The sequence below is a fragment of the Girardinichthys multiradiatus genome, chromosome 22 (genome assembly GCF_021462225.1).
Source record: "Girardinichthys multiradiatus isolate DD_20200921_A chromosome 22, DD_fGirMul_XY1, whole genome shotgun sequence".
Taxonomy (NCBI): Eukaryota; Metazoa; Chordata; class Actinopteri; order Cyprinodontiformes; family Goodeidae; genus Girardinichthys; species Girardinichthys multiradiatus.
The window spans coordinates 21634628-21650117 of record NC_061814.1 but is presented as its reverse complement, the minus strand read 5'-3'; the positions used below and the strand labels follow the sequence as shown (position 1 = coordinate 21650117).

Below are 15490 nucleotides of genomic sequence, written 5' to 3'. Positions count from 1 at the left end.
GTTAAGGAGGCAATACGCTCACAGAATTGGCAGCTGGCCATAGAAAAAGAAGAGCGGTTGTTTTTAGGGGAATTTGTGAACGTCCCTTTATATTCTGTTTAATACGAATCAGCTCTGCTTGAGGGCAAAGAGGACAGGTAAAATATGGGACATGCAGGGTTTGCATCGGTTCGGCCTTGCCTGCGGGCTCAGCTCAGTCTCCTCCTGCTGCTGTTCTGTTCTGATTGGGCCCAAACCGGATGCTTCCAACAACAACAGTCCTGATAAATCCAGCTCTGAGGGGTTTTTAGCTGGCATTATTCCTCTCTCCTCTGGAAACAAGACACCCCAATCTACACTCTTCACCATTGTCTTCCCACCAGACAGCCCAGTAAGTGAATGCCCCCCCCCCTTCAATGTGCAGACGCAGGCGCTGCTGCCCACATATGCTCTGGGCTCTAATTAGGCAGGCCGCTGGACGTGTTGCTGGGGGAAATCTCTCTGCGAAGACTTATCATCAAGTGGCAGCTTTGCAGATTTACGTCTTTTCATCTTGTTTATGTGCAAGTGTAAGCCTGTGCTGAGGGGACAAAAACACAGGGAGATACAGCAGTTGTGTTCGAGGATGCTGAGCAAAACACACTCCATAAATCTAACGTACAGTATGCCACAAAGAGCCAGAACATGTTGCACAACCCTGCTCTTGGTGCCCTGACAGAGTGAACAGCACGTTTCAGATCTGGTGAACTTGCTGAGCTTTCCCATGAGACCTGCGTCATCAGCAGCAAGGTTATTTCCTGTAGTTGAAGAGCAGCATGACTCTCTTCCTGTTCTCTGTGAGAAGAAGCATCAGATCTATCCTCCCAGTCTTATTTTCTTGCACACTGGGCACAGCATACAAGACATTAGTAACTGACATAAATATATATTTTTTATATATGCAAGTTCCTCCAACAAAGTTAGTTTGCCATAATTGCTTCCACTGATGATAATAACAGCCTGCAGGCTAAGCAGCTTTATGGTTTTATGCATGAAAAGCTGCAGCCAAATTTAAAGAAGTTCAACCCTTAAGTGAATAAGAGTGAAGTAGGAAGAACTCTTTCACAATGTGCATGAAATTCCAAATTGACAAATGCATAGAGGTACATACTGCAGCGAGTGCAAATTGTGACAATGATGTGGTTGTGAAACTATTTGTGTGCAAAGAATTTATGACTATTTGTTATTTTGAGCTAACGCAGTGTGAACCAGTTTACAGAAAAAGACAGGGAGGGAGCTTTGAAACTGAAGTTGACTCAATCTGTTAAGGAAACAGCAGTAATAAACTTCAACATGCAGACAACATCAGGAGTCCCTTGCTTTCCTTTGGTCAAAAAGAAGATCTCTTTGTCATCTGGATCCCTAAAAGTTGCTTTGCATCACGGCTCCCTTCCAGCAGCTTCCTCCTGACATCAAAATCATTTTCTTTTTCTTTTCTCGGTTTCTCCCTCCTCTCCATCTCTGTGGAACCATTACTTTGCCTTTAGTCTCTGTTTGACCTCAGGCTGATAGGTGGAGCATATTGGCTGCGGTTAAGGAGGCGGTTTCGCCTCTTTTTAGGCTTGTCATGGTACAGCAGACTAGTATATACATGCTTTCAGTGTGACCTATTGGTAACAGTTGCATATTCTATTATTATTTCTGTTCTATTAGCACTCCTAAACCACAATGAGTTGTATTTGTGCAGAGCACCAGAGTAGAGTTAGATTCTTCTGCTGTCTTGCGTCCTCTTCAGGTCGCTGCCAGGGTTATCTGATGTTGTCACATCTGTTTATTGAATGTTTGAACAATTCGCGATTACTTTTTTCTCTCAATGCTGTAGTCAAAAAAACCCAAAGCATAATGTTAACACTAATTTCTAAGACACAGTTCTTAGCTTCCTTTTTTCAGACAATGTATTTCTGAAACACCTTGTGGGTGGTTTTATAAATCTTCTAACATCAAAGAAATTTCACAACTTTTTTTGTCTTATTTGTTTAATTGCCATTCTTTTAGGATTTTAAATTATGTTTTAGTTCATATTTGTGAAAATACATAATTCTGCTGGGTTCATAAACTTTCAAGCTATGCACCATATCCTTTATTTTGTATTGTACTCTGCAGCAATCAGTGATTTGTTTGTCTAAAAATAACTCCCGATCAGACAGTGAACCCAGTACCGCAACTCTGTTTTTCTAGCTTAAGCATGATGACGTGATCAGATTTAAGTAAAGTTTTAAAAGTTAGGCTTTGTTAGGAGTTTATGAACAGTAAATATCCTATCTGTAGAAGATAAATCTCTTTACATCTTTGCTTTGAAGAAACAGAAATTAGTTTTCCTGCAAACAGCTAGTCAGGTGGGGACATGTTTATATTGGATGATTATTTACTGGGTACCCGATGTTTCGGGTCTTCGCTATTTTGCACCTGTCTTCTTCAGGTGCAAAATGCAGCCGCCTGCCATTGGATGCTTCATTTTGAGCATGCATCAATTCATACTTACTTTTACAACCAACATTTGAGGGTACGTTTGTATACTCGACCCAAAGGCTTCTGTAGGGTCATGTGGCTCAATCGGGGGTCATAATCTATCATATTTCATAAGTTTCAACCTCCACTCCCAAAAAAACAGATGTGCTATGGTTTAAGAACAGTTAAAACCATATATTTCCTTATACTTAAATGACATTTATTCTCACTATATGACATTAAATCAGACCAAAGTTTTTCTACTTAAGGACAGTGAGGATTCCCAAAATTATCTATATTTGCTACATGCCAGAATAATGAGAAAGATTTTTTTAAAGATTAATTTTTACTTTCAAGTCAAAAGTTTACATATACTAATTTTACAATGTCTTTAAAGAGATTTAAAAAGCTAAGATAATTATGTCATGGCTTTGTAATATTCTGATTTAATTCACAACACTTAAGTGAAATAATGGCAAAACTGTGGATTTATTTTAAGGTAACACCTTATAAACACTGTGCTCCTTGTCTGACATCATGGAAAAATCAAAATAAATCAGCCAAGAAATCAGGAAGAGAATTGTAGAGCTCCACAAGTCTGGTTCTTCCTTTGGTACAACTTGCAGAAGCCTGAGAGTTTCACCTAACTGTTCAAGCAATTATAGTCAAGTATGAGCACCATGGGAATCTCCAGCCATCACTCTGTCAGCCAAGGTCTTCTGAACTAAATCAAAAGACATTGTAAAGATGCTGACTGAAGCTGGAAAGAGAGTGTCATCATTATCCACAGTGAAACAAGTCCTGTAACTATACTGGCTGAAAGGCCACTAGGAGTAAGTAGCCATTAATCCAAAAAGCTACACACAGACAGATTACAGTTTGCAAATGCAGTCAGGGACAAAGGCATTCATTTTTGCAGACATGTCCTGTGCTCTGTTGAAACTAAAATTGAAGTGTTTGGTCATGATAACCATTTTTACACTTGGAGGAAAAAAGGATAAGTTTGGAGGCCTGAGAGCATCATCCCAACTGTGAAGCACAGGGGTGGTAGCATCATGCTGTGTGGGTGTCTTGCTGCAAGATGGACTGGTGCATAGATGACATAATGATGAAATATCATTAAGTGAAAAAAACTGAAGCAACATGTTAAGACTCCGGCTAGGAATTTAAAGCTTGGCCATAAATGGATCTTCCAAATGGAAAATGACTTAACGTATACAACCAAACTAGTTACAAAATCAGTGTTTTAAAGTTGCCATCATGAAGCCCTGATCTCAGTACCAAAGATTTGAGAACAGAGCTGAAAAGGTGTGTGTGAGAAAGGCGGCCTACAAACCTGACTCAGTAAGGCCAGTTCTGTCAGCAGGAATGGGCCAAAATTACGTTAAAATATTGGATACCCAAAAGAATGTTGGCAATTCTTACAAAAAGTCATGAAATGTTTGTAAACTTCAATGTAAACATCCCAAACAGTGACCTTCACATTTGAGACATATTGCAAAACTGAACATCTTACTCATATGTGGCCAGCGTAACTATCTGCTGAAAAATGAAATAGCACTCACATGAGCTTATTGTGCTGCTATTCCGTTGTAAATGGTATTTTCTCTGGTGGCATATGCTTAAAGGATTGCTGTTTGGCTGTAAGTGTTTTATTTAAGGTAATTGTAATGGACCACAACCTGCCACAATCCTCATTGTAAATAACATATGTAAGTGAGCATAAAATAGAGTTTGTAAAACCTGTTATGACTGGTATATTGTAGTTCTTCAAACATGGCACGTCTATTTTTACCATTTTCCACCATGCATCCAACTTTCATCCTTTATTGCTGCTCCTCTGGGTAAAAAAAAAAACACTAAATCATAATTTTCTCATAACATCTGAGAGGGTTCCTGTAGGCTCTGTAAGATGACTTTATGGTCAATGATGGCAGTGGACCTGAAAAAGATGCAAAAACGTGCAAATCCTACAAGACTTCTCCTTTAAACTAGGTTTATTCCTGAGCCAGAGACTTTCTTTCCACTATATGGATGAGTGAATAAATTTTCCACCTTGCGAGATTCATCATTTTATTCCAAAATACTATTAGAAATTACTGCTAAATTACTGTTGATCCAATATTAATGTATACAATATTAATTCTAAAAAAATAATAAACTGTGATTACCTTCAACCATCTACTGATTTCTTAGCAATACATTTGCTTTTGCTATTTAATAAACTCTTAGTATTCTGACATATGATTTGCTGTCATTGTGTTTTATGTTTTTTTTATTCTTTTTGAGTATGAAACCTAAGAGGTTTTATTTTAACATGTAATTTGATTTTAAAATATACCTAATTTTGTGATGGAAGTATTACGCCTATTTGTATGGGCTGTATTCATATTTATTGTACTTCATATGGTAACCGGCAGAGGTAAGCTAGCCTTCATGGCTAATCCTGGTATGCTTTGTAATGTGTGTTCTCTCTTTTAAATAAACATCATTTATTCATTCATCCTGTTCAAAGTTAAAATAAATCATCTCTTATTTTAATTCATGTGCTTTCAAATCCTGCCCTTTCCAGCAGCTGTAAAACCAAAGGCACAACACCACCACCTAGTGGTCAACGTGGAGTATAGCGTCTGAAGACGTTGAAACTATGCTTTATTACTTTGTTATACGACCAAACGATTATTTATCATCTGATTACACAAAACATTACATAAAAGAGATATTATTAACAGATGCATATGTTTTAAGGTCAAAGATCAGAGCATCAATAGAAAAACATGAATATTTAACAAAAATGTTCACAGTATACTTTCAGTCCAAGCCTACACATTTCATTTTCGTTTTCCTGAAGAGGATTATAGCACGAAACTCTGGTCAATATTGAAAAAAAAAAGCCTTCATTCTTACTCAACCAATATCTCTCTTTCTAATGGTACAATAAAAAGATAATAAATGTGAATTGGATTAAGATAAAAAAAATGCCTCAAAGATTTTTACTTTAATTTTACCAATATTTATTTTTATTTGCCAGGAGAGGATCATTAGCTGTTTTTCATGGTGTATAAACATACCTCAGCAACTATTTTGCAACTTGATCTGAGTAGTTTTTTTTTTTTTTTTTTTTTTTTTTTTTACTTACAAAACGTTGTAGGCCTACATGTTGTTGAATAATGCGTTGTTAGCGGACAGTCTGAGGTCTTGTGATTCACCTGGCTGTGGATGGGTTCATTTGGGACTTTCCAAAATAATTCACGTCACTGTGAATAATATGAACAACTCAAAAACGCACAGCAAGCCACAAAGTTAAAATCAATTGTAAACTTTTAACTGAAAAAAACTATTTTACAATGATAAACATAAATACATACACGTCTGTCTATGTTGTCATAAAAGACAAAAGACGTGAAAGAAAATTACTTTTTTAAAATGTGACGTCATTGAATATGTTATCGACAGAAAACGAAAGGAACAGCATGGGAGAAACAGACAACGCCAAAACGGAAGTTTGTTCGGATATTTATTTGGAAGCGTAGAAAGACGATGATGTCCTCTTTGAAGACCTTTGTTGGTTTTAATCTAATTTTACTTCAGGCTTTCTGCTTCATAAAGTAAGTAAAGAAACCTATTGACACACCCGGCGGCTCTTTCGTGTGCTTGTTTATCGTGTTCAGCGCGTCTTTACTGAAATTGCGACTCTGTTATGACAGCGTTGACTTGATTTAATGTCATTAAAGGCGTAAAATTGTTTATATTAGCAATTATAAGTTATGGTTAAGGGAAGAAGCTGGACTTTTGTCCTAGAAGAAAACTGTTTCCGGTGAATTTGTCTTAAAACGGCCTGGTTCCTGTAGACACGGTCAAAAAAACAAATGGTGGCAACGTTGACCACAACACCCGAGTTTAGAAATCCATTATTAATGAAAGTGTTGGTGAAATGGGAAGGGTTTCGATTAATTGGGCGAGGAAAACAGAAAGGAAATAAATGACAGTTTTGCTTTCTGTTTTATCAGGGCCGCTTATTCGGTCTCAACCGAACCGGAGGTTCGACGGTTCCGTGTCAGACGGCAGGTATGTGCAGATGGCACCTACCTGCATGATGGCAAAACCTGTTGTCAGTGTGCAGCTGGTAAGTTATATGTGTAATATTTATTTTTTATCTTTATTATGTTTAAAAACCTCTGATCTTAAGAAAGTTGGTTTCTAATCTGGTTGGTGTGGCTTTCTGCCCAGAGTGGTATACAACCTGTCAAAAACAAAACTGCGGTCCAGTGAGCCGGCAGTCAGAAATACGTGGTCACGACAGCCGACTTTGGCTCTCTGTTAAAGATTAGTTTTGCGCATACAAGGTGCATTACGGTAGTAGAGCAGACCGGGAGAAGTTTCTGGCAACGGTTTAGAAATTAAGAGGAAAACAGGAAAGTAACCTTCAGAACATTTTTTATTAATGACATATTTACAATTTCCACATACACTTTTATGTAAAAAAAAAAAAAACAAATTTCATAATTTTATTGTAGACTTTTGGAGAAAAACTAATGCTCATCCAGTATATGCATTTGTGTCACTTTCAGGAATTTATTTCTCCAAAATCATGAGAAGTGACAACACAATCTCGTTGAGTTATGTATTTCTCCAAAACTACTGTGAAATTATGAAATATTAATTCTGGTTATAGTATGTGACCCTTTAATCTGAAGAGATTGTGTTGTCACCTCTCATGATTTTGGAGAAATATATTCCTGAAAGAGACACAAATGCATACACTAGATGAGCATTAGTAAGTACTATTTCTCCAAAAATCAACAGTGAAATTATTAAATATTGTTTTTTTTTGGATAAACATGTATGTGAAAGTTGTAAATATGTCATTAATAAACAATGTTCTGAAGGTTACTTTTCTGTTTTCCTCTTAATTTCTAAACCGTTGCCAGAAACTTCTCCCGGTCTGCTCTACTACCGTAATGCACCTTGTATGCGCAAAACTAATCTTTAACAGAGAGCTAAAGTTGGCTGTCGTGACCATGTATTTGGCTCACTGGACCGCAGTAAAACAAACAAACAAACAAACAAAAACATCTGTCTTTTCACCTATTTGTCTATTGCGTATTCCCTTGTTTTGTCCATGGGAGTGAGCGCCTCCCAGTGTAAGAAAATATTGCTATGGCTGAAATCAGAATCAGCTTTTGATATGTTTAATGTGGCTCATTGCCCAGGGTGCACCTCTGTCAGGGGATAGCGCAATACTTTCTTTTTTTTATCAGTTGCCCCCATCCATATCCAGTGGAGAGTGGTGGATCTAATGAGTTGTGTGTAGTGTAAGCACTGTAAAAAAAAAAAAAATACGGAAGTACACCAGTGCTCACTAATAAAGCTCAAGTTGGGATTTGTTTCGAGATTACTAGGCCTTTTTCACTGTTGTTGTATTTTATTAATGCACTTGATCACCTCAGACTGACTATAGTTTGTTTAAAACAAAGTTTGTGATTGGTGAAATCTTTATACATTAAAAAAACAAAAATGAGGTTCGCCCAGGCCACCAGTCATACAAGAACTGTTACTTCCCCAACAACAATTTACCAGGGTAGTTTTGAAAACTTTTACAAAAGCATTTGTAGTTTGAAATTCAGACAGGGCAGCATTCATCGGTGATAAAACATATTTTAGTCTCCTTTGTATTCAGAGTTTTGGTGAGATCTCAACACAATAAAATCAACAAAATAGTTTTTATTTTTAGCATCTAATCTGACCAAGACTCAAAAACATCAAACTGGATAGTCAAGTTTGAGACTCCAGTTCAAGCCGCAGTTAAGTCACAAAAATGAAAGACTTCAGACTCAACTTAGACTTATGCACTAAAGATTTGAGGCTTGACTTGGACTCCTAGTCTAAGACTCGAGTTGTAGTAACAATCCTAGGTGATGTAATAAAGAGTAAAAGGAAGTGGTTTACAGACTGCAGCTGTTGCGCAGATTTTACTGTGAAAGAATGTACCTGATTGTTAACCCATTTATATTTTAAATGGGGTAAATATTACAGTAGATTAATTTTCTAAATAATAATTCAGCCTTAAGCAGTTTTTTTTCAAATAGTAAATTAAATTTTAAATGAGTAAAAGATAATTATCAAATGTTCATGTAATAATTTAGGCCTAGTGACAAACTACTGGTTTGAATTCCTAACCTATAGGGTTGCAGAGTTAGAGGTGACCTAGATGTCATGGATTTAAAGAGAACATTTGTATTTCCACTGTGAGGGACTTGAGACTGGACGCTAAAACTGGGGCGAAAGACTTGAGACTGGACTTGGAAAAATGACTTGTGGACAACTGACTGTAGCAGTCAAGGAATGCGACATGTTCCATTTAAAAAAAATAAAATAAAATTACACATCAGGTTCTACTGTTATTATTTACTAAACCTCAACAGCAAAAAAGTACATCCTTGCTGCTTCCATATTTACTTATGATTACTATCATTGGACTGAAATGTGTGTTTGTGTGCATGGATCAGAACTTAACCCAACTGAAATGTTCTGGCCGGACCTTGAGAGAGATGTGCAGAAATTAGTGTCAGCAAACCTTCATGAACTAAGGCAGTACAGATGGGTGATATGAACTTAATCAGGATATTTTGTAGAAATTATTGCAATACAGATAAACGTGATGATGAAAAGTATATAAAAATAAAAAACCCAACTTAGAAGAGCTTACTAATTGTTGATTAGGTTACTTGTGGACACCAGTTACATTAAGAGGTGCAATTCTATCGCTAAAAAGGACTCCATATTTGCATTACTAATATCTTTAAACATATTAATAATTACTGCATTTCTCATGGAACAAACAGTGGAAAACATAGTAAAAGCAACAATCCTCAAAATACTTAAGTTTTTGGGGTTTGCAAACGTCATGTAGAGTTTATTGTTGTCACGATGAATCTTTTACGATTATAAAAGAAATGTATGATGGGAATAAGCGGAATGATAATTGTCCATCCCTGAACTGCAGAGATGTTTTTTTTTTATTGTCTCACAACAGCATCGAGCCTCTTAAACCATTGAATACTTGTTCACATTTATAACCACAAACATCAATGTGTTTTATTGAGATTTTATGTTATAAACCAACACGAAGCAATGCATAATTATGAAATGCTTAATAAAATTCAGTGCAACCAATTGTTTCTTTATTCTCTGATTCATGTTTATTGCAGGTCAACATCTGATTGAGCACTGCAAAACATCTGCAAACGATACACAATGTGAAATATGTGAACCAGGGAGCACATATAGCAGTGACCCCAATTCTAAGGACTTCTGTGAGCTGTGCACTTCCTGCTCTCATGAAAACGGTACAGACATAGCAGGAGAGTTTTTCTTTTCTCACAGCTAACACTAATGAAGTCTGCACAGCCATCCCTTTTTTTCACCCACTTAACCAACCAGCAGCAGTCAATAGGCAGGGTACACACCAAGATATCAAATACAAATACGTTTTTACATGACTTTGTTTTTATTTAGTAGGAAAAGTCTTATTTGTTTGCGAGTACAACAACAAACCATGATAACTACAAGCACATTTTTAGAACTTTAGAATCATTTCATTATTTCACAGAGCACTATTTTCTCTTTTAAGGACATTATGCCAATTTAGTGTTGAATTTATTTTTTCTTTCCTGTAGAAAGACATGTCTGCCATGAGCTCTCAAATCTATTTTTGTCTCTTAATTTAGTTTTTTTTAAATGGCATCAGGATAACTTTGTAAAAGTATAACACTGAAATATCAGCAGACTTGTAATATGTTGAGTATATTGCACTAACATTAAATTTGCACTTTTTGCACATTGCAGTTGCCGAATTATTTGTTATATAGTTATTATTTATGTCATATGAGGAAGAAGTATGAGCTTCCTTTAAGTAAATATTGGGTAAGCTATACCAGTAGTAAACAGCAGTAAACCAAAGCATTAAATCTATGTGCAGTGCTTTTGTATGTGTGAAAACGTCTTGCATTAGATGCGACTTTGTTCTGTTCTTTCAGCTAATTTAGAAGTAGAGGAATCCTGCACCATTTACAGAGACACAAAGTGTAAGTGTAAGAAGGATCACTACTGCACCAGTGGTACAGGAACCTGTAAAATCTGCCAACCCTGTGACAAGTAAGTTTGCCTCTTTCAAATCTTTATGTTCAACCAATTATAATACATTTTTATTAGGCCTCCTCTTATATCATACTGCATTTGAAGGGATGTGGTGGGGATCTTTACACCTTTCGGGTTAATAACAGTTCAGAAAAGTCTCAAAAGGAAACCAGACTCATATGACTCTTTGGATTTCATTTGAATACCTTGTGCTCCGTTATTGTTGCATTTAAAAGTGTCCAGATGTATTTTCTTTTCCTGTTTATAAAGAAAATCTTTCCACTGAATAGTGATGATTTCAGTGAATTGGAATAACCTCTGCCTCTGGACCGTGCTGCTTACCACACAGTGCCAGTTCAATAGAATCCGTCTGGTTTTCCTTACAGCTGCTGTTTATATTTCATCTGGATGAGATTAAAGCTCATTGATTAACCTTCTGGATTTAAAAACGCAATGGTAAATAATTATAAACATATTAATAAACACATGTAAACTGTTAAGAGGAGACTGCGTTTTATGTTCCAACACTTAGCAAGCTTATATTCAATTTCTATTTATTTATTTATTTATTATTTAGTCATCTCTGACAAAGCCTCAAATAAATCATTGAAGAAATGGCAAAGAATACATAAAATATGTTTTTAAGATATATTTTAAGATACCTTAAAATCTTTTATTATCTTGTATAGTTACCTACTTGGATGTGGAAATAATTCAATATTATCCCTGAGGTGTGCCTAAATAACTAAAAATGGACGTGTCAAATATAGGGAAAACATAATCATCTACAACATACAAAAGATTGCATAAAGGCATAAACCAGCATGAGTCACACTGTATGATAACCCTGCATAAAAAAAAACAACCTGATATTAACATATTACTTACTCAAAAACTTTAAAAAAATTGTAAAACAAAATATAATTGGTTTTAGTTAACTAAATTAATAGAAATGTTGTAAGTTTTCCTACTGTTGCTAGAATTATATACAACATTGATTATAAGTAGCATCAATTTTATGACGTGTTTTAATTGTTTTTTTGATTATGGTTCATAGACGTACAAAAACTTGTAAAAAACTTCATAGGGGAAAGTTTTGTAGAGTTCTTTCAGCCAGGTGACCTGGAGTGCACATCAACAGGTGGGGGAGGGGGAACACGGCACCACTTTCTGTACTATAGAGCCAGGGCAAATGCAGATTCCCCCAGCTCTTTCTCTGTTATCTTATTAAATGGACTTTAAGCCGTAGAAACATAATGACAGAAAATTTGAAACGTACCCAGCCCATGCCTGCTACGAACTTAAACAAAACCCAATCACCGTAGTTCAAAATATGCTGATAACTTTGAGGATATGTGAAAAAAGTGAAAATGTTTTCTTTGTAGGAGAACATTGTAGAAGCATATTGAAACCTATGTATTTGGTTTTATTTTTGAGATGCAATTTTTAACTTCATCTACTTGCCCTTGAACTGGCACGTTTAAAAAAACTGATCTGGTTTAACACTTTCTTTAAGATGTGATTCCACCGGTGTTAAAGAACCCTGTTCAGCCACCAGTAACGCGGTTTGCAATGAGGAAAGTAAAGGTATGCTATTGTCTAACTTCATTTTACAATTAAAACATTAAAATGGGTTTAGTAACCCTTTTTTTCATTTATGATCAGAAATTTGTGAAAATATTTGTGATAACAGTGCTATGCTCTCCTTTAAGGGTTAGGAGGTGGTCCAATTGCTGGCATTATAATCACACTTCTTGTTGTGGTTCTTGTTTGTGCTGGATTAATACTGTTCAGAAAAAAAATACAGGGTAAGCCTATCACTCTATGACTCAATACATGAGCATTTACTAGAGAGTATCATTTGCTTTTCAAAAAGCTATCTTACAGAAAGATAATTCAATAAAGTATTTATATACAGTAACAAATGTCATTTTTCTTGTTTTTTCCTATTTCTAAAGAGCGATTCACAAAGCGGTCAGACTCACCAAACACCTCTAACCCCGTGGTAAGTATATCTGCTTGGTCACTTTTATGTTTTAAGATCACAGGCTTCTGTGCCGTGTTTTCTAGTTTTGCCTTAAACACAAAGTTTTGAACATTTGTCTGTTCTCTTCTTTAATCTTAATCAAGCTGGCAATTTATGTGGGAGGGACAGGTTTGTTGTCCTCACTACTGTGATTGTGTGACAGTTTTGTTGAATAACAAAAGGCTTTTTAACCTTTGGTCTAAACTAAGAAACTAACACGTAGTATCTTTGTGCTTCACAGACTGACCCACTTCTTCCAGGTAAGAAAGAACCTGTCTCTGCATGATCAATTAAAACTATTATGTGGATTCTCCTTGCTTTCTCTTATTCATATATTCCCTTCCTTTCATGCCAGTGGACATGGCTCCTCACCTAGATGATGTGGCAGAAATACTCGGATGGAAGGATATGATGGCAGTAGCAATGAGTAGTAAGATGTCAGCTGCCATTGAGAGTGCACAGTTGAGCTACCCGAATGACAGTGATATGTGGACCATAGATCTACTGAAAAGATGGGAGGAGAAGACGGGCAGGACTGCCTCAGTGGAGCTGATCAAGATCCTTCAAAGCAAAAACAAAAAGAGCAAAGCAGAGAAGATCAGAGAAAAACTGTATGGAGACAACCCTGCTACACAAAGTTGTTCTGTTTAAATGGGTTTATGAACTTTTAAAAACACTTTTTAAAATTAGGAGGACTACTATGGTCTGCACTGATGGTACATCTGGCTCAAAGGGACTCCACATGTGTGCTTTCAACTTTTTTAGTGTTGTTTTTCTTTACTTTTCGTTGCACCAGTGAAAGGTGAAAACCTTCAAATGAGTTCACACTGCACGCACTGGATGATTAAAAGAAACCGTCAGTTTAAAGATGTCCTTTTACAATCATGTAAAATGTCAACTGAATTTTAGCAATCATGTTATTACTCTTCTGCTACTGCTAAAGATGAACGATCCACACAAATAACGGACAAAATAAAATCAAGTGGACATCCCGCATCACTGGTTATATCATGCTTGTTAAGAAGAAAAACAAGGAAAATAAGTTAAATTGTGTTTTTATGATACAGTTAGTGTCTTGTCATTTTATACAGCAAACGTTTAGAGTATCACATAAAAACCTCCTGGGAAGGTAGCTAATAAAAAATTTAATGAGTGTGATGCTACTAGCACTGCCTACATATTTCTCTTTGGAAAGCAAGGAGCAGCATAAAACCCATGGAGATGCTGATGATTTGCAACCTGACAGAGCTCTATATGATAAAATACACCAAAGTCTTTGATATCTGGTAGCTCAACAAGCACGAGTTTCAAGTTTCAGACTAGAAGCCTTGTTTTGTCTGTCTAAATTTCACAGACTGATACATGTCTAGACTGGCATATCACTGACTGCACATAACTCACATATTCTTTTTGATTAGTGCCAAGAACAATACATTTGTTACTTTTTTCTAGAAATGTTCATTGTTAAAAAATTGCAATGGGGTGCGTGGGTGCACATGTCTGTTTAACCTTGTGTGGATCAATAAAAATTGTGTGGACATTTTGCCCGGTCCACATAAGAAAAAATGGGTTAGGTTTAGGACTAAGGTATAATTTGAGTTTAGGTTAGGTTAGGGTCATGGTTAGGTTATATAAATCAATGCAAGGTCTCTGTAAGGATAGGAAGACACTACATAGGTGTGTGTGAGAATAGTCAAGATAAATGAATTTTCGACTACTAAATAGTATGTTTTTACATATATTTAATATTTACATGTTTTTCACCTGAGTGCACTTTTGAAAAACACTGAGCTCAGTCTGATTTGTTCATATTATCCTGTACAAGTTGTAAAAGATTAAACTTCACTTTGACTCTCAACAGGAAGAGGCAGTAACAGTTTCTTTTCAGTATAGTTTTGGTTCTCGTGCTAAATTATAGTAGGGGCATTAATCTCAGGGTCTAAAATCTCAAAACAATCTTCATCAAGCTTTACATCTGCAGTAATTTGCATGCAATTGGGCCTTTAAAGCCCCATCAGCACACAGATGTTGCTGTGAAGCCTGTTCCAGTTTGTGTTTTTACGAGTCGGGTCATGAACATATGATGCTAAGGTCCTGCACAGGATGAAGGACATGTTTTAAGCGTAGGACTAAACTAAAATATTAGTGATAAAGATAAGTATCTTGGTTTTCCAGCAGCCAAGTGTTTAGAGTTGAAAGGTATCAAGAGGTTCCCCAACCTCCCATACAGCAGTGTTATCTGTAATTAGAGAGAACGTACCAGTACTGGTGGGGGTTAATCTCTTTTTCTCACAGCGTAAGGAAAAGAGATTAAACTAATGTGTTTCAAGAAGAACAAGGAAGGTGGGGACTATATTTGCAACATTTAGAAATGCCAATTTAACAAGGAAAAGAAACTTAGATTTGATAGGACAGCATGTTGGCACAGGACTTTTTTTAACTGGGGGGGTTGCACGGTAGCGCAGCCTTGTTGCCTTGCAGCGAGAAGGTCCTGGGTTCGGCTCCTGGCAAGGGGTCTTTCTGCATGGAGTTTGCATGTTCTCCCCGTGCATGTGTGGGTTCTCTCCGGGTACTCCAGCTTTCTCCCACAGTCCAAAAACATGACTGTTAGGTTAATTGGTCTCTCTACATTGCCCTTAGGTCTGAGTGTGTGCATGGTCGTTTGTCCTGTGTGTGTCTGTGTTGCCCAGTGATGGACTGGTGACCTGTCCAGGGTGTACCCCACCTCCCGCCCATTGACTGCTGGAGATAGGCACCAGCTTTGCCACAAGCCACTATGGAAGAAGAGGTATAGAAAATGACTGACTGACTGATAATGACACTCAGCCAGCCTCTTTGCAATGTCTCTTGCTTTTATTC

At 36.6% G+C, this 15490-nt stretch overlaps 1 protein-coding gene across 1 annotated transcript; it reads left to right on the top strand.

Moving 5' to 3' along the window:
* The first annotated feature begins 5911 nt into the window (after nucleotides 1-5911).
* Nucleotides 5912-13627, top strand: LOC124858714 (tumor necrosis factor receptor superfamily member 6-like). Its single transcript, XM_047350869.1, has 9 exons — nucleotides 5912-6074; nucleotides 6477-6592; nucleotides 9678-9815; nucleotides 10506-10623; nucleotides 12122-12192; nucleotides 12318-12413; nucleotides 12564-12610; nucleotides 12873-12891; nucleotides 12987-13627. Exons 1-9 carry the CDS (start codon nucleotides 6007-6009, stop codon nucleotides 13280-13282), a joined length of 969 nt encoding a protein of 322 aa, XP_047206825.1. The 5' UTR covers nucleotides 5912-6006; the 3' UTR covers nucleotides 13283-13627.
* Nucleotides 13628-15490: the final 1863 nt, after the last annotated feature.

What these genes read in the sequence shown, in the direction of transcription:
- LOC124858714 (XM_047350869.1), top strand. Translation starts at nt 6,007, where the DNA reads ATGATGTCCTCTTTGAAGACCTTTGTTGGTTTTAATCTAATTTTACTT. An exon ending in ATCTGCCAACCCTGTGACAA is followed by an intron (nt 10,624 to 12,121) that starts GTAAGTTTGCCT and finishes ACTTTCTTTAAG; the next exon opens with ATGTGATTCCACCGGTGTTA. An exon ending in TTGCAATGAGGAAAGTAAAG is followed by an intron (nt 12,193 to 12,317) that starts GTATGCTATTGT and finishes CTCTCCTTTAAG; the next exon opens with GGTTAGGAGGTGGTCCAATT.